Source organism: Chiloscyllium punctatum, chromosome 44, assembly GCF_047496795.1.
Source record: "Chiloscyllium punctatum isolate Juve2018m chromosome 44, sChiPun1.3, whole genome shotgun sequence".
Lineage (NCBI taxonomy): Eukaryota > Metazoa > Chordata > Chondrichthyes > Orectolobiformes > Hemiscylliidae > Chiloscyllium > Chiloscyllium punctatum.
Window position 1 is genome coordinate 31,742,453 of NC_092782.1, and position 19,682 is coordinate 31,762,134.

At 38.3% G+C, this 19,682-nt stretch overlaps 1 protein-coding gene across 3 annotated transcripts in view; it reads right to left on the bottom strand.

The window, feature by feature from the left end:
• The window catches only part of brd1a (bromodomain containing 1a), a 30,171-nt gene extending 15,907 nt beyond the window's left edge, over nt 1–14,264 (bottom strand). Inside the window, exons 1-5 of one of the 3 annotated variants that reach the window (XM_072562578.1) lie at nt 13,792–14,264; nt 8,114–9,495; nt 2,381–2,537; nt 371–505; nt 118–246 (exon numbers count right to left, since the gene is read on the bottom strand). In XM_072562578.1, coding sequence (XP_072418679.1) covers nt 118–246; nt 371–505; nt 2,381–2,537; nt 8,114–9,480 — 1,788 coding nt within the window. In that variant the 5' untranslated portion in view covers nt 9,481–9,495; nt 13,792–14,264. Of the gene's footprint in view, nt 1–117; nt 247–370; nt 506–2,380; nt 2,538–8,113; nt 9,499–13,791 lie in introns of those variants that run through there. The other 2 variants (XM_072562579.1, XM_072562577.1) reach the window with 2 other exon arrangements.
• Between the last annotated feature and the right edge of the window lie 5,418 nt (nt 14,265–19,682).

The window sequence follows — 19,682 nt, forward strand, 5'->3', positions numbered from 1 at the left end:
TAATTCAGGATAATGTGAGAATCCACATTAAAAAGTAATACTAAAAAACAGAAATAATGTAATTCTGGCCATAACAAATAGTGGACTTTGCTAAATCAAAACAAGGAAGATTCATACCTCTTTTAAACTCACTGGCTGAGCAAATATATGTGCAGGGTCCTTTTCCTGAAGCTGCTCCAAAACAGAGCGTAACATAACAGTCAAGGGTGTCAGCTGGAGCTCCATAGCAATCTGTTGAACTTTGACCTACCAACATTTAAACATATTTAAGTCAGGTACCATTGTTTCAAATCACAAAAACTAAGAACAACAGCATCCTTTAAAGTGAAACAATTCACTAAAGTTGACCAGAATGAATACTAAACAATACCTCTTCACGTTTTAGTTTTTCACGTTTACGAATAAGTTCAACCAGTAAACGTGCCCTTTCTAAGTCATGGCGTAGCCTCTGCCAATATTTCAGCTGCTCCTTCATGCTGTTTTTTTGTTCATCATCTGTTCTCTTCTCCGGAGGGCGAAAGAGGGAGACAAAGGTATTAAGAATTCAAACAAAAACTACTTTATTAAAAATCATATTGTTACAGTAGTAGATCCATATGAAAATTCAAACTATTTCTTGAGAGTTCTCCCTTCCTTGCCAAATAACAAATAGTTCTCTGAAACAAAAAGCTATTAACTTATGCAATCGCTGTCATGTTTGATGTTGCTCCAGTAAAACACTTACTACCTTTGATCATAACCTTGACATGAAAATTATTTTTGCTCCTTTAAATGCAAAAGTTACACATTGAATAACTAGAATGCACAATTGTCCATCAGATTTGATTGAATCACAAAACATCTACCTTCACCTGCCAAAACTGGTCTAAGAATTAATCTGTATTGTAAAAATATCAATCCTTGTAGCCAGTCCTTCATATGCCCTTTGATCAGTATGCTGGAATTTCACTTACTTTCAAAAGGAAAATCTGATATTCTTCTCCTCCCCCCACTCTCAAGGTCTGTAACTACCCATTGACTTGGAAAATGTTAAAATACTTCTGACTACTGTTTTGGTCTGCAGTTATTCCTGAGCAGATATTAGCAATCTTTAATGTTACAGATACAATTTTTTTGAATTTGCATTTTTGTAGGATATCAAAACAAACAACTGCATGCACTGACTACCCACAGTGGAAGCACACGGACCAGTTTCTCAACAGTGTCATACTTGGATCCCTTGCACAAAATGTCAAAAATAGTGCTACGTTCTCGGACTGGCTTCCCTTCTCTCTCCTGCTTGCCTTCAGGGTACTTACCATGTCTGTATCTCTCACTCAGATCCATGCCAATTCCTAGCTCAAACTGTGGTTCATCAGCCAGAATTGCTACCTGCCTGGGTCCTGCAACCCTCTGTCCCTCTGAGTGGCCAAATTGAAAAAGGTATTAAGTTTTTTTTAAACTAAAAGAAAAGTTATCAAAGTTTTCATAAATCACTTCAATTTTAAATCACTAACTCTGATCAAAATTAAATGGCTTAAGTTATTCAAACTACACATATGTGTGGTCAGACTGTTTCTTGAGGGTAAGGAATTTATATTTCTATACCTCTGGCATTAACTGATGTGCACTTAAAATAGTGCCTTTTGTCTGCAGCGCTCTCCTCATGGTTTTCCTGTCAACCTGTTATGTAACGGCAGTACCCATTGTTGCATGGGTCAATTTAACTCGTGTTAACCATTCAAAATATAAAAAGGCCACATCTCCCCTTTTCTGAAACTTACGGATTAAATGGGCAAACTTCAATACTCCAGCTCTTAAGCCGAAGGCAGAGATCTGTCTCACTATATCTCTCCCTCTCCCGCCATTATCCAGGAATTCCTTTTCTCCCTCATTGTAATCCAGATTCTAAACTTAGCTGTTCCTATTTTAATTCACCTTTATTATTTTACTACTTTTTATTTCCAGTTCTAGATATTGTTTTGCAATAAGTTTTTCAGATGGAATTCAATCTCTAAGTAATTGGCTACTGCTTTTAGTCCTTCTTAAAATACACATCATAGAGCTCTGAAATTTCTATTTCCTGCTCAGAGATATTTGGCTTGAAGGCAGAAATTAGAAATGTATAACAAACAACATTTAATTTAACTTCAAAACACAGCATGTCAAAGTAACCAAATCCTTCAAAATCATATTTTAATTCCACCTATACTGGAGTGACAGATACCTTTAGAATTCCACCCAAGGTGGATCTGTGTCAGCGAGTCAAAATAGAAAAAAAGAGTTCAACTTTCCAGATCAGTTATCACCTCAAATTAGATATAAATGTAATCATATTTATTCCAAAAACAACTTGTTTCACAAGTTTCATCAGAGAGATAAAATGTAACACAATCAATACCTGTTGTGCACTTCTCTGAGTCTGCAGATGCGACTGTAAACGTCGAAGTAGGGGTACACCATTTCTTGATTGTCGCTTGAGTGTCCAATAAACATACAATCTCTGTATGAATTGTTTCTTTCGTGGCACTGACACCTGACTCATTATTTTGTTTAGCCTGTAAAGGTTTTAAAATAATAATTTCAGACATTATATTAACGATATCTTGGGAAACCAAAATTAGTGGTGATGCTTCTTCATAATGTTACATCAATTTCTCTCTACCACCTGTTTGAATTATTTTTAATTTTGCAAATTACCCCGTGCTTTGCTCTCCAAGTAATACATTTTCTGCAAATGTTTATGGATTCATTAAAACTAAAAAGGGAAGGATTGGTCATTTAGTGATCCTTTATGCTACAAATCCTTGTTTTGGTTAGCTGAAATAAAGACACACCATGTACAATTAACACCTGATGTACAAAAGTACAACCAGGGACATGAATAAAAATTAGTCAGAGAGGTGGAAGAGACTGAATTTTTTTAAAAAACATGCTTTTGATGGTTAGTTAACAAAATTTGATTGCAAATCTTACATGAAACAGGCACTTTTAGAAAAGTTAAAATATATAATATGGCTTATTTTATTAATCTTACTAACCTAAAGGAAGGGACATTTATGACATTTAACCCTTTCATGCACATTCAATAAAGCAAATTGCAAACGAAGTACATGTCAAAATTTGAAAGAGAAAATACGCATCAGTAATGCAACACAGATCGGTGTTCTACACTAGCAAATTAATTGATTATTTTTTGTGATTAATGAATTTAAAATTTTATTACGATACATTTAGTACACAGTAATTTCACTGCTCAAAATCTGACAATCTTGATAGAGCGTCAATTTCCAGCAGTCAAACAAGACTGATGAAATTGGCATTAGTCCATAAAACAAATCAAATACGCTTGCCATCAACTCTATGCTCTTTAACCAGCAGAGTCTCAATGTTAATCAGAAATATCCACAATTACAACACTGTCAAAGTCTACTTACTTCCACTTGAAAATCAATCCTCTATATCAACAGCTGAAACCCCTACTGATGTATTGATTCTTTCCAGACCAGATTAAGCCAATTTTAAGAGCTTTGGCTTTCTATTCCACACAGCATAAAATTGCAATGTTTGAGAAATTCTACTGTATATAATCTATTCAATACAATCCCCCATTCACTCCCCTTAACATCTTTCTCAATGCCTGTTTCTAAACAAGATTTGGGTCAATGCCCAGCATTTTCACACACGTGAAGCATCTTGACATTTTCCACATTAAAAGCATTATACAAAATACAAGTTATTGTTATATACATTGTTCTGTTGGAGCTTGTGAAAATGTAGATGTCAAGACTGAACCCAACATGTTTAGACTCAGTCACCAAAGGAGTCCTGCTTTTTTTAAATATACTTTTTAGAAAAGGACAAATGTCCAGTCAGAATGACTAGACATTAACATTGAACTTTTAACTGCTCAATTGCAAACAGATTTTGATGTTAAAATCAGTCAGTAGCTAAAAAGCACATTCAGTGGATGTCAAAGATCTGGAAATTAGGTATAAACAAACATTAACAATATTTAAATAAAATACTTGCATAATTTTTAACTGCTTCAGAACATCCCAAATAACGTTGAAGTGAATTAGCTATTTTAAGTGTACCCATTGTTATAAATGTAAAAGATTTGTCTGAGTTAATGAGTAAATTCCAATCTTTGCTAAGATACTTTCTCAGCCAGGGTATCAATACAGATACTATAAACAGTTCTAATAATCTCTGTTAAGAGGGGAAAAACTAGCTAAAATTCTTACACAAAAAGTTTTATTAACGTGGAAATTCAAAGGTGGGGATCAGTTTAATACAGTGTGGCAATATTCTCATGTATCAAGTAGATTGTCAATTTGCCCTGCCCTTTAGTTAAAGCATTGGTGGATGATTACTCAGGAAAGCTTTTTTTTCCATGACTATAGAATTAAAAAAAAGTAATGAACTAGATTTTTTAAAAAAAAACTAAGTAGCTGGAAGTTATTTATTGTTGAGCGTCATGACCCTGATGAGATATCAAAATAAGACCACGTCTGTAATGTGAGCAGGCATAAAAGATGTCTCAAACACTATTTGACAAATATTAGGAATAGTTCTTTGCAGTGCACCAACTTGTATCTATCCCTCAAGCAATACCTAAAACATTGCATCTCTTCATTATCCAATTGCTGTCTGTGGAACCTTGTGTACAGCTGTCTTTTCTTACATTAAAATACTGACAACAATGCCGAAGTATTTAGTTGACTGCAAAGTACTTTGGATGTGTCAAGGTAGTGATTCAGGGTTTTAACAAATCAATTTTACAGAAAAAAAAGGGAAAGAAAAGGCAAAAAACCTGTTAGTCATTCATTTACTAAAGCATAAAAAGTATGAAAAGAGATCAGACACAAAAGGAACGTTTGACCAAATTTGAGAACTAATGTAATAAGAAAATTCCATAAGTGAAAAGGATACTCAAAAGCATGCCATCCTATGCTAACTCAATGTTAGTACAATTACACAGCCCTTCCTGAAGACTTTTCCTTGCTTGGTTAATGTTATAAAGTTGAAAGAAAATCTTATTTTAATTAAAAGCTTCTTCCATTTCACTGTGGCAGCTTCAAGCCAGTCTTGATCCAACAACCTGCTCTACAAACTCTATTCACATCTTGATAGCAATGATAAATTCTATCAAAGTAGTTGCACAAAATAATTGACACTAAGTAAAACAACATAATATGCAAAACAAACAAGGCAGGCTAGAATAACTCCACTTTGGCAGTGCGTGTGGAGAGAATCAAGAGTTGACCTCAATTCCAGTGCGGCCCTTCTGAAGAGACTCTAGCATTTTGCATTTGTTTCAGATTTCCAGCATTTGCAGTATTTTGCTTTTACATGTGTTCAAATGAATGTGCCCCAACTCCCAACAGTTACACATTGTCTAAACAATTCCAGGACTGGTTTGGCTCTCAGTAATATGCCGCAAGAATAAACAGACTAAACTAAGAAAAAAAACCTTTGTTAGCAGAGATAACCAACAGCAATCAGGATAAACAATCTTGGTCTGAAAGCATATATGACATCTGCCTTCATAGAGTCTCTCAACTTAACTTTATATTATTAATGTAATGAAAATTAACAAGCCATACCTTATGCACATTAAATACAACACACTTACAGAAAGTGCGCTGTGGAAGTATATTTGAAATGTAACTAAGGTACATTCAAAAACATAAATAAGTTACAAGGTAAGTTTAAACAGAAATAGAAAGGAACTGGAGATTCTGCTAATGGACTATTTTGGTAAAGTTAGAGGGGAATTAGGAGTTGGGAGATTATGCTGTAGCCATACAGGACATTGGTTAGGCCACTTTTGGAATACTATAGGCAATTCTAGTTTCCGGCTATAGGATGTCGTGAAACTTGAAAAGCATGTTAACAGGGTTGGAGGGTTTGAGCTATAGGGGAGGTTGAATAGGCTCGGGCTATTTTCCCTGGACCGCTGGAAGCTGACGGGTGACCTTATGGAGGTTTATAAAATGAGGGCATGGATAGGGTAAACAGACAAGGTCATTTCCCTAGGTTGGGGGAGTCCAAAACCAGAGGGCAGAGGTTTAAGTGGCGGGGGGGGGGAGGAATTTAACTGGACATATGGGGCAACTTTTTCATGCAAAAGGTGATGTTCTATGGAATGAGCTGTTAGAGGAAGTGGATGAAGCGGCACGATTACAACAACTAAAAGACAGACTTATGAATAGAAAGGATTCAGATGAACATGGGGCAAATGGGACTAGATTTATTTAGGATATCTGGTTGGCATGGACGAGTTGGACTGAAGGGTCTTTCCATGCTGTATGTCTCTAGGAGTTCATGACATTCAAACCTATTGCCCTAAATAGATGAGAAAATTTCTCTGGGGTGGAGGGAGGGTAGGTGTAGTTCCATTCTTATGCTATCATTACGGCAAAACATAGCACAAAATAATAATGATGTCATCAAGCGGATTTTTGTACCCTCCCTAAAAAGTACTACACCATGTCAGCATTCTAATTCTCAAAATTCTACATATGCAGCAACTTACATTTTACACAACTTAAAATGTAGACAGGTTTCCCAAGAGCTTCAGGCGTGCATGTAAAATTAAAAAGGGTGCAAAGATGATAATAAAAATGTGACCAAACCCTAACAAGATGAATTTTAGTACAGAACATGAAACCAACCGACAGACTGGGGAAGTGGGAGTGACAGATTAGGAGGGACTTCTAAGTTGTTAAATCTAAGCAGTTGAGACAATGAGAGAAATATTGCACTGGAGGTGGCAATGAGTAGAGGGATGTGAAAGGTATCTTCTTTAGTCTCATGCTCACTGTTGTTTATCTATGCCTTGATGGCATCCAATTTTTAATAATTTGTAATATTAGAAGTGAAAAGTGAAAACTTGCTTGCTATTTTCATTGTACACTTCATGTCAATCCAGCCAACTCCTTTTCTCAACAAAAAAATTACAGCAGTGACTTTGCTGCACAGCAAAAAAACATGAGTGTGCTTAATTTACATTCCAGAAAGAATAAGTGGAGTTTGATTTTGACCAAAACTACTTCATCCATCGTCACAATTTGACTGAAATGCATGGACATTTGTTGCACCAAAGCTTTAGTTACAAAATTCTTAATGAATTCAATCTATTAGAAGCATCAGCCTCTACAACTCTAACCTTCTCCATCATACAAGCTTCTTTCAACTTTGCATTCCTCCCAACTTTGATCTCTTCAACATTTCTAGTTCTGCATCACATTCTGGCAGACATGCTATCAACCACATTGACTGCAAAATCTGAAATGCTGTCCCCCATTTCTTCGATGAAGCTTTTGGTCACCTGTTCTAGTATTTTTCCTTAATTTAGTATCAAATTTTGTCTGCCTACATTCCTGTTAAGCACTTTGGGGCATTTTAATATATTGCTGTGCATGTTGAACTAAATATAATTGGAAATTTATCTTAAAAGGAGAAAGCTTCCGTAGTATAATTAACCAAATGTTAAGTTTAGCTTAGGTTTACTTGGATATTTTCAAAAATGTTAATTTCTTGATAGCATAAAGTTTCATAAGCAAGGTTTGTTTAGTAAAAATATCACAAAAAACTATCAACAAGGATGGCAACACTTCAAACTGGTTCAAGAGAATGCTTCTCCAGAGGCAAACAGCCCATATCGATTGCTGTCGGATGGTATATAATATTTCAAAGCAAAGTTGCCTTTTATTTACACTTATATCACACTTATGTTGAGGTGAGTTCACTTTCAGCTGCCAATTGGAATATGTAGAGAAAGTCAAAGCTATTGGTATTGCGGTTGAGGACAGCAAAATTATGAGAGGGGAACTTATTTATTTTCCAGAAATGATTACTGAACTGCCAAGCTTATTGGATGAAGTAATTTCTTTTGAAATAATATTTAGCATTAGTTAATCAGCTGACCAAAGAAGGTTGAATGCGATTTCAGGTTCGCAACTTTGTCTTGACAGGGGATAACAGAAAAAAAAAGACATGGAAACAATTATTAAAGGAGGCATTGAACTTTTGTTTTTACTTTTCATGAGGTTAGATTTAATAGTCTGCAAGTTTCATCATACAGCAACAAAATGAAAAAAGTATCAAGTTTAAGAAAGTCACTCACCTATCAGGTTGAATGCATGGGACTGATACAACGGGCACAGCAGTACATTTTTCAACTAACAGTTTTCTAGATTTCTTTGTCTTCTGTCTTGCCTTACATTTTGTCTTAGTTGTCTTGTTAGGTGAACCTTTTCTACATATGCCGTTTTTCACTTCAGTTGGCTCGTAAATGTTTAACGGCCTTCTCACACACCCAGGAGGAGTGTGCACAGTACAGAAAGCAGTCTTTTTCACATTGAATGTTGTTGTTCCATTGGATGCAGTTTCTTTAACAGGTTCCATTTTCATGTACAGACCCGCCTGTTGAGCACAAGTTACATGGAATGCTGTATAGCAATTTGCCTTATGGCACTGGATGCAAGCACCTAGCCCTTTCTGTTTGCAGAGGTAGCATGTCAATTTCCACCTAGCTGCTGGAATGTTCTTAACACCATCAATAGGTTCTATGAATACAGTGTTAGCAAATCCAACTTCAGGAACCCACAGTGCACATACAACATGTCCCCACTGACCATCATCTGTCTTCTTGAAAGCACCCCCCTTATTTGGGCACAAGATACAATCAACAGATCGAGAGGGGGACTGCAAACAACGACGGCACAACCATTGTCCCTCAGGTATATAAGGAACTCCATAGCATTCCTGATGCACTGCTAAATTACACATGTCACAAAATAATATTACATTACTGTTTTGACATTCTCCATCCATGCAAATACAACAAACAGCATCTTCATCAATTAATGACTGAGGATCACCTTGATTAGAGTTTTCAAAGTAAGACTCCTTCTCCAGTTTATCCATTAGGAACTCAAATACATTCTGTGAAACTGCACTCAAACCATCACTTTTGCGCCTTTCATTAATCATTTCCAACCACGCATAATCTTCCTCATCCATGTCATACTCAACTTCATTATTGAGCTCCTCTGGGGATTTTTCAATGAGCCTGTAATAAGATGAAGGCCGACGAGGAGCTGAAGGTGGTTCATAATCTACTATTCTAAATCTAGGTTCCGGCAATGCGTTCACCTGTGTGGGAGGTCCATGTTTACTCTGAATAGTGGCTTCCTTCTTTTTCACTTTATTAGATTTATACCTTTTAGTTTTTATGAAAACAGGTGGACGTTCACTATTTTCCTTGTTGCTATTACATTCAACAATTTCTTGGGCAGTTAAGTCATCTTCAGAAATTATCTCCAAAGGATCATAAATACTGATTCTATGCAGCCGACCATCAATTTCCATTTCAACCATTCGCTGTGCTTGGGCATACGTCAGCATTTCACGACTGGGTGAATGTTTCAGACTACAAGGTGAAGCTGGACGCCTTGCTGACCCGCGGTGGCACCTTCCCTTCCTTCTCATCGTTAACAATGGAGTCTGCTGAAGAAAAATGATTGAAGAGTTACAAACAGCTATGGTCATGTTTGAATTTACAAAATATTATAAAAAAATAACCAGAAGTCAGAATGGGAAAATTCCAAGAACACCTTTCCATAACTGCCCCCATTTCAATTTTTCTCTCAACCCCCAATCTCATGGTATAATAAGTCTGTAATTAGGTTAATTACAACTATTCCCTATAGTTATGAACTCCAAATTGATGAATGGTCCTTTATTCCCAAATTCCTTTCCAAAATTGTTTCATAATCTTAAAAACTTTGATTGCCAAAAAGCCTCCTTCTAATCTTTCCTGCACTTATGAATATAGTATCATATTTACTTGTCACAATCGTTTTCCACTCTGGTATAATCCTAATTGAGTTTGCAACATACACACACTATGGTTTTAATGCCATAGGAAGAAGTACCGAAATTTTTACAATGACTTTAACTAGACTAACCAATGGTTTGCTAGTTTGTCATGCACAGGAATTCCAACAGTGCAGATTCAATTCTTGTGCAGGCTAAAGTTACCATGACTGGCTCTTTTTAAATGTCCCCCCCTTGAGAAAGCATAGATCTATGGTCTGCTGAGACTATGGTGACTTTACCTTTAAATGCCTAAGTAATGGATTTAGCTACCTGTAAATTCTGAAGTCAAACAATTCATATATATTCAGTAAGCTTTTAAATTCCAAAGCAAATGATGCAACCATGCTTTTTAAAATTGTTATACTTATTTTAAAATGCAATTCCTGTAGAAATTTATACTATGGTGAATATATTGTGATAAAGATATGCAGTATTTCCTTCCAAAACGTATAACTGATCTACCCAACAAATGCAGAGTTTGAATGAATATGATTTTTGCATTTGTAACTGAAGATGGTAATTTATAACATAGCTTCCTTGGTTCCTTGCCAATTTTGCCCACCACCACCTTTTATGGAAGAGTTAATTCATGCTAGAATCACAGGCGACAGTCTGTATTAACGTGGCTGGTTTTACCAACCAATATAATGCACTTCCCAGTATTGATCACTGGATGGTGTAGGAGAGTGAAAGCCCTCATTAACTCCCCATTCCTAGGCACAGGTATAGGCATACAATCTTACTAATTTACTGCCCAAACTGAGATGAAATAACTGATTCAAAGCCAGAATTGAAATTGGAAGTCTCTGATTAGTACACAACTTGGATGAATCCTGGCTATTTTTATCCAGATGACACTACACTAAATATACATTTGGGAACTACTGTATCAGAACTGATGTTCAGTTGTAATCTCAACAGATCACACAAACAGAACTGAGAGATGCAAGATGTGAAATTTATATATTTTAATACATAATTTACAGTTTGTAATTTGAATTAGTAGCATGTGGATTTTGGTCTGTGTATGAGGGAATTTAATGATTAGCTTGACAGTATTTCTGGAACCATGATATTTAAAAAAATTAAAGAGAGAGACTTCCTGTAGAAATCAGTTTAACAAGCAGACAGACTAAACATTAGCCTGTTTGCAATTTAGAAGGACGAGGACTTTTTTTGTTACTTAGGGAAAATATCCTAAGTGTGGAAACCTTTTGTTTTTCAGTTTGTAAAGGTTCTGGTGGAAGTCCAATTTGTTGAACACTTTCTGTTGAAGGAGATAGTTTAGAACTGTTAACAAATAGATAAAATCATTATAAGGATTTTTAGCTGCAAGTTCCAGACCACAAGTGTTTGATTTGAAGTGAAGGAGGTCTAAGCTCCATTGACAGACGAACAAGAAAGAAGTTACCAAACTCTCAAGGCTGAAAAACTGAATGGAACAGTTAAGTTAAACTTTCAGATGTAACAGACAAGTAAACTCTCTGGTACTTGAATAATGTAGTGATAGCATTAAATAGATGAGATTGTATATTTACAAGTTTCAAAATCATTCAAATTGTACCATATGTAACTAGCTAAGAATACTATCTTTTCTATTGTGTAATAAACTTTTATTGTTAAAACCAAACTGCAAGCATTACAATTCTTGTGTTTTAGTAAAATGCCACTTTGCATAGGAGGGAATCCACCATTTTGCAATATGTTTATTTGTCATCTATACCAGCAGCATCCAGCTTACCCACTCCACCACCTTTCTCAATGCTTCCATGAGTGTGTTATAAAACTCGATTGATGGCCAAACATCAATCCCAAATTCACAAATAAAACTGAAACCAATACGAATGTTTCCCCACTATAATCCTTGCGTACTTGTCACCAATTCAAACATCGACCTGTCATGTCTGAATTAAAGCCATTTCCAACTTCAAAAACCTAGTCAATATTCCAATCTCATTCCTAATCCTTCACAACTGCCTCTTTCCACCTCAAACATTATATTGATCTAATTTGTACCAGGTGAAACCATCATTTTGCTTTTCACATGATAAAAGTGAGATGGAGATAGATTGCTAATATTGGAACTTTAAATAGGCTGATGTTGTGGCGAGGGGGTCAGCCAGCAGAACACTGGAATGATCAGGTCGACAGATTCAGCAAAACAAAAAATGCATTGATGATTGTTCAAACTAATAACGAAACCTTGTGGAAGGTTTAATTTGGAGCAGTCTTCTATATTATTGCATTGAAAAAAAATAAAGCTCTGAAGAACATTTCCAGTGAACTATCCAATCAGACAAAATACTTCAAGATAAATATTACAAGACACACTGATTGTTTCATTTGGCCTCATCTAGTTATTTTTAAAAGCAAAATATGCAAGTATTTCTGTTTTGGGGAATAAAATCCATTCAATATATTAGTTAACTGCAGATTCTTTTAAATACAGTTGCTGGAATGAAGTGACTTTGAAGGTTTTGTTTGCAGATGTCTTCTCTTACCAGAAGACTTTTACCAAACTGAGCTTGGATTTGAAAAAAACAAATGAAACAGATGGAATGAACACCTTTGGTAGTAATGGAAACTTGGAATAAAATTATTAAAATGCTACATTGAAAATTTATAAAGGCATTACACACAACACTGCTTTGAATTTATGTTCATGCTATTACCTAATATACCTAACAAGAAGGGCTTTGCAAAGGACATGTCATAAGTGTGTGTCAAGTTATGACTCCTGAGTGATCAATGACATGTGAATCTTAAATCCTAAAACAATGGAGCCAAAGGAACATGACAGCATTGTCATTACATTTTCTGCAATCAACAATGAACATCTATGCATCAGAATGAGGAATAAAACTTGCATTCATCCAACAGACTCAATAAATCTTTTTTTAAAAAATCGCCCTTTCTACATCAAATGTAGATTATGTAAGAATGTCTTCCAAGAAATCGCACTAAGTCAACCTGATGAAATCTACCGCACTGATGCAAATAAAAACTTCGCTTAAGCAGCTTTCAAGGGAACTAGAATGCCAACATCATGAAGGATTTCATATTAGAAATGTCACCCACAAAAGTGAAATTGCGATCCTCCGCAATCGGAGAAAGATTTATTTTTACAAGTTCTTTGTGGCAGTTTACTTGGGGAGATTCTTGGAAAGGGCCGAATGTTCCGAGTACAGGAATGCAAATGGGGGGGTGGGGTGGGCGGTGAAATGGAGAAATGAGCGTATCTGAAGTACATAAGAAAGCGAAACTCCGCTAACAGTAATTGGGCGGACCATTGAATGTTGGTGGGCGACAGAAGTTTTGCCAGACGAGTGCAAGGAGGGAGAGGTGTTGAGTGTAGAGACAGTACAACTTTAATGTTGAAGGAAGGAGGGAAGCACTGAAAAAGGCCAGAAGGTTGCAACTCACTGAAGAATTTTTGGGGCTTTTTCTTTTACACAAACCCGGAAGTGGCTCCGGTCCGGCCGGGGGGTGACGTCAGCGCGTCGGCCCCCGGGCCTGTTTGAATGGAGCGGCGGCAGCGCCCGGCGCCGGTGGGAGGCGGATAACCCTCCAACCCCTCCCCTCACAACCCCCACAAATACCACCCCCCACTCCCCCGAACATACCAAGACCTCTCACGGCTCCTCCCACTTACAAGTACGCGCCATCATTCATCTATCCCGCCCGACCGCCCGCCTTCTGCGGCACCGACTTTAAACCCCGGAACGGGGAGGGGGGAGGAGAGCTCCAACAAACTCAGATCTCATCCATATCCACACACACAGGGGGAAAAAATAAAATGGCGCCCGACAAAACAAGCAGCAAGGAAGGTACTCGCTACTTGTCCGCCCCTCCTCCTCCTCCTCCATTCCCACTCAGGTTAACAAGTCTCTATCCACCGGCGTTTTAAAAGGCAAAACTTACCGCCTATTGCCTCTGCGGGGGACTTTGTTTCTTTTTTAAAAAAACAATTCTTACTTCGCCCTCCCCACCACCTCCGCTTCTCTCCCGTTTGGGTTGGGTGGGGGGGGGTGGGGGGCTGTGTTGTGCGTATGTGTGTTTGTCAGCGGGCCGGACTGACGCGCCCTCTCCGTGCAGGCTCCGCTTTCCTCGAGGCCGTACATCAAACGGACGGACCGACCGCGCTCTCGAGACGCTGCTCCCGGGCGAATGAAAACACGGCGCCCTCGAGGCCCGCGCGCAGCCGCCGCCTCCTGCAGCTGATCGCGTTCCACCGCCAACTGTCACGGAACGTGCGAACATTCGACAGTTCCCGTCCCCTCCCCCCACCACCCCAACGATGATTTTTTTTCTCTCTCTCTCTCTTCCTCCTCCTCCTCCCCTCCCACTCAAGACTCTTGTCGCCCTCGCTTCTGTGCTTGAAGAAGCTCCTTTCCGCTTCTTCAACAACAATGCACCGTTTCGCTTACGCAAGGACGTCAGAGTCGCGGTGGGAGAGTGGGGGCGGGGCTCGACGTCACGCGCCCACCGGCCGGCTGGCTTGCCTGCCGTTCAGCCTGTCTGATTGCCCGCCGGCGTCTCCGCCAATCAGCGAGCGAAGGGAAGTCCTCCCGCCCCACCCACCCAGCGCGCGACTCGTGCGCGCGGTAAACCTTGTGTTTCAGAGGGGAAACCCCGTGGCTCGCTGTTACTCCGAAGGAGAGGCGGAGGGAAGAGCGTTCGTTTGAAAATAGGAGAAAGGCAAGAGAGAATTCCCCACTTTCCGAAAAGCCTCTTCCATCTGAAATCGTGGCTCGTCTTTGAAGATAGGACGTAACGTGCGTGACTCAAGTTCAAACACAAGAGGCTCGATGAAAGATCAGCGTGTTGGTTAGCTCTGATTTATGATGCAGTGTGTGTTCCAAGTCCTTAAAGACATTTTTTCCCCTAATCACCCTGTTCAGAGATATTGCAATACACCTCTGCAGCAGGTGGAACTTAAAATCTTCTGGTTCAATGGTAGGTATAATGCCAGTCCACCACAAGAGTCTGTCCCCTTTTGCCCTAGCCTGATGTGTTTGGGTGACTCCAGTCGTCCCTCCCTAATACAATAGCAGCACTGTGGGTCTGCTTGGACCATGGTGAGGTTACTCACTTGTATGAAATGTATCTGTATTTTTATGGCGACATTGTAACCCAATGACTTTAGATTCCTATGGAAGAAGCAGCGCCATCAGTTTGGAGGTTTTTGGGAACATGGCTTAGCATATGGATCAAGAAGCTTGGAACAGGATGAAACTGCTCATCTTCTGGTTTTCAAAAACATATAGATTGGGGTGGAAAGTTGCTGACGTGAGGGAACAAATAATCAATCAACAGCAAAATCCTTCCCATCCCAGTAGTTCTTCACATGATAAAAATAAAGTGCTTTGGAAACTCAGCAGTCTGATAGGATCTGTAAAGACAGAAACAGTTAATGCTTGAATATGAATCTTCAGAACAAGCTATTTGGTTTGGGATAACTGCATAATGTCAATTGGGTAAATAGACTAGAAGGTACAGTGGGTAAATTGACATACAAAAACATCTACAAAATACACACAGTTAAAAATCACAACACCAGGTTATAGTCCAACAGGCTTATTTGGAAGCACTAGCTTTCGGAGTGCTGCTCCAACCACCTGATGAAGGAGCAGTGCTCCAAAAGCTAGTGCTTCCAAATAAACCTGTTGGACAATGACCTAGTGTTGTGTAATTTTTAACTTTGTACACCCAGTCCAACACCGGCATCTCCAAATCAAAAATACACTCCACTTACAACCAGAACTCAGCAAGTAGGGGCCATCTGTTGCACCTACAGTATAAAGTGAAGAGATTTCTAATGTTGCAAAGAACAGCTAGTTTTTGTGCAATTTGTGTTTTTGCATGTGAGCAAATCTGAGGATTGGGTATGTTTTGGAAATGAGCAAAGGGTCACCAAATAGTTGATATGTGGAAAATAGAGTAAACTAGTTAGAAATATAAAGCATGTTGTCAAAGCTTTTATGAGTCTACATCATGATGTGAAGATGCTGGTGTTGGACAAAGGTAGAAGTCACATGACATCAGGTTATAGTTCAACAGGTTTATTTAAAAATCACAAACTTTCAGTGCGCTGCTCCTTCGTCAGGTGAAATCCTGAAGTGATACTTTAAGTGATGAAGGAGCATTGCTCCGAAAGCTTGGTGATTTTAAATCAATCTGTTGGACTGTAACCTGGTGTCAAGTGAAATCTATAGCAAGGATGAGAGTGACTGAAGTAATCATTGCCTCAAAGATATACAGATCCTCAGTCCAACCTGTCCATGCCAACTAGATATCCTAAATAAATCTTGTCCCATTTGCCAGCATTTGATCCATATCCCTCTAAATTTTTCCTATTCATATATCCATCCAGATGCCTTTTAAATGTTGTAGTTCTACCAGCCTCCTCCATTTTCTCTGGCAGGTTATTCCATACACACACCACCCTCTGGGTGACCCTTTCGGTCTCTTTTCAATCTTTCCCCTCTCACCTTAAACCTATGTTCTCTAGTTTTGGACTCCCTTACAATGGGGAAAAGAGATTGCCTATTCATCCTATCCATGCCACTCATGATTTTATAAACTTTTATAAAAGGACACCTCTCTGCCTCTGATGCTCCAGGGAAAATAGCCTCAGCCTATTCTGCCTCCTTATAGTTCAAACCCTCCAACTTTGGCAACATCCTTGTACATTATTTCTTAACAGCATCTTTCCTATATCAGCGAGACCAGAATTGAATGCAGTATTCCAAAAATGGCCTAACCAGGCTCCTGCGCAGCTGCAACAGGGCATTCGAACCCCTGTACTCAATGCATTGATCAATAAAGGCAAGCGTACCAAACATCATCTTCACTACCGTGACTACCTCCAACTCCACTTTCAAGGAACTACGAACCTGCACTCCAAGGTCTTTTTGTTTGGCAACACTCCCCTGGAGTGTATAAATCCTGCCCTGATTAGCCCTATCAAAATTTATTCTTATATTTATCTGGATTAAACTCCATCTGCCACTCCTCAGCCCATCTGATCAAAGTGCCAGTGTACTCTGAGGTAACCCTCTTTGCTGTCCACTACACCATCAATTTTGGTGTCATCTCCTTAGAACATTTTAATATTGTTGAGATACATTATTGAAGCTTTTCTCTGTTGTTTAAATTGACAAATGCACAAAAAAGCAAATTACAAATTACAACAATTTATACAGCAGGAGAAAAAGGGTGCCAATTTGCTGTTGAGTCATTTTGATTGGTGAGGTGAGGTATTCCTGGGTACTTCAAAAACTCTTAAGTGTATTTTGTTTACAGAGAACAGATAGCTGTATGTCAATCCTAGAAAGTTTCAAGTAAGATATGTTATGAGTACAACTGATCATTTTAAATTAGCTTTAAGCATTAGTCACTGTGGCACTTGGGATATTTTAGCAAGTGCATCGAATTATAGAATCCCAAATATATTTGTTTTGGGTTTTGCATGTGCCAGCTAGTTGAATACAGTTTGTTCTTTAGCTGATACAAGTGAAGGAAAATGCCTGGCACTGAAGTTCAGTCACAGAATTGCTCTATCATGTGGTTTGGATTGACAACAGCATCTTGTTAGCAGAAAATGTCACTTGCATAGCCACTGTAGAACTGTGAAAAATAACTTGATCAATCTGTATTTTTTAAGATTATTTGCTTTTTTAAGGTAATTTTGGACAGACTGGACATTTTTCAGGATTGAAAATAGTGGCTTTTGGTTCGTTTGTGAGTTTGCGTGACATAGAGCGAATAGTGATTAGATGAGAATGGCCATTGTAGGTTTGATGCTTTCTACCTTTGTCGTGTTTGCAAAGTGAGCATGTTTTTTCAGGCCCCATTTAGACAATTGTGACTGCTAGAGAAAGCAATTGGTCTCTTTTCCTGAGGTAGCAGATATCTAAATGTTGGTTTAGCCCGTTCTCTACTTGTTATGCATGGCCAAGGCTAGATCATAAAATGAGATAGAGTAGTACTATGATTGCTGGTAACTATAGCAATTTGAAAAGGCAAGGTACCACCTTCTGCATGGCGTCTTTAGAAGAGTAGTAACATGTTCTACATATACAGTACTTGAACAAATAAAAAGAAATGCTGTATTCTTACCTGGAAGAAAATGTTAATTCTTTGTTAATTTTGTACAAGTCATTCTGCTATAGTGTGACAGTTGTGTTCCTCTGCAACCTCAGGCTATAGAAAATTGTTATACCCGTTCATTAAAAAGTTCACATTGTCCAAACAATGTCCACAATTCATCAATCGTGTTATAGACAATTCACGGTGACGAAACACATGTTATAGCAGAATGACCTGAATTCCAAAAAAAGCATTATTCCTTTAATCTGTGCTTCAATTTTACTTCTCACTAATAAAAATGTAACATAATAATGTTCATAATCTATCAAATAAAACACAACCTTTCTCAACCCTCTTCGTTCCTTCCTGGAAATAAGCTGTTGTAACATTTTAACTTAACCATATATTAAAACTTTCAAATCACTTACATTTCACTTAATCGACCCATGACTTGACTTTTCATCAGCAACAATATCTGTCCAGTTGATTTGCTTACTCATTCGCCCTCACCTTTATCTCCAACAAAAATGTTGCATTTTGATGGTACCCCCTAATTTGGCCCCATTTCATTCCCTAAAATCGAAGTACTTCAGAATCAAGAGTATCTGGCACATAGCTACGCAATACCAGCTCTTATTGGCATTACATTAATGGTATCAGGCCTCAGTCTGCTTTGTAACAATCACTCACTGCTCCGGAACTCTCCAGTGCCAAGCTTAACAATTCTTCCTTCATCTTGAAGAGCGAAAATGATCAGTGAATTCTAGATCAAGAAGTTGGTTCTCCTACTTACTCTTCCACAAAATCAAATCTTTCTTCTATCCCAATCTTCCTCGCCCTAAAGTCTCTCCCTCTAATTTCTTTCTGAAATCCTTCAGTCCTGTTTATCACTTGTCTTTGAATATGGTGGCATGCCACTTTCTTTAACTACTGCAGCCTATATTGTGCAGGTCCATCCATTGCTGCTAGGAAGGGAGTTCAAGGATTTTGATCTTGCAACAGTAAAGTGATTCATGCTTTAGCTTTGTCTTTTGCACTGAATTACTGGTTCCCACAATCGCCTGACGATTCATTAGTTGACTGATGCCATATCCTTAGTGAACTTCAGGTCATCCAAATTTATGAATGTATTTACCCTTATTAGCCTGCATTGTCTTCCAACACCCCAAAGATATAGACTTCTTATCCACTTATTTGTATCTCATCATGTCTTTCTCCCTCCCTAACTTTTCCCTCCTCAACTCTGACCACTTAGGTACTCACCCCACCATTATTGGACCTGCCTGAAGTTTCTTAGAATTCACATTCAGTATCTGCTTCCTCAACTATCAAACTGTCTAATCTCAAACATTTTTCACTAAGCATTTGATAACTTATTCAAATATTTGTTTTGTATTAGCATAGTTAATACATAGTTGTATTAGCTAAATTGCCCGTAGTGTTAGGTAAGGGGTAGATGGGGGTAGATGTAGGGGTATGGGTGGGTTGCGCTTCGGTGGGTGCGGTGTGGACTTATTGGGCCGAAGGGCCTGTTTCCACACTGTAAGTAATCTAATCTAGTTGATGATATTATGAACACTTAAGAATGATGAACTCAATGATCTTACCTCCCCGCTCTGCTCAATCATAGGTAAGGTGTTAAAGCAGCTTCAGAGGAAGTTACAGAACTAATGAGTTGTGGAATTCATCAATTAGGATTGATGAGTTAATTGCTACAATCG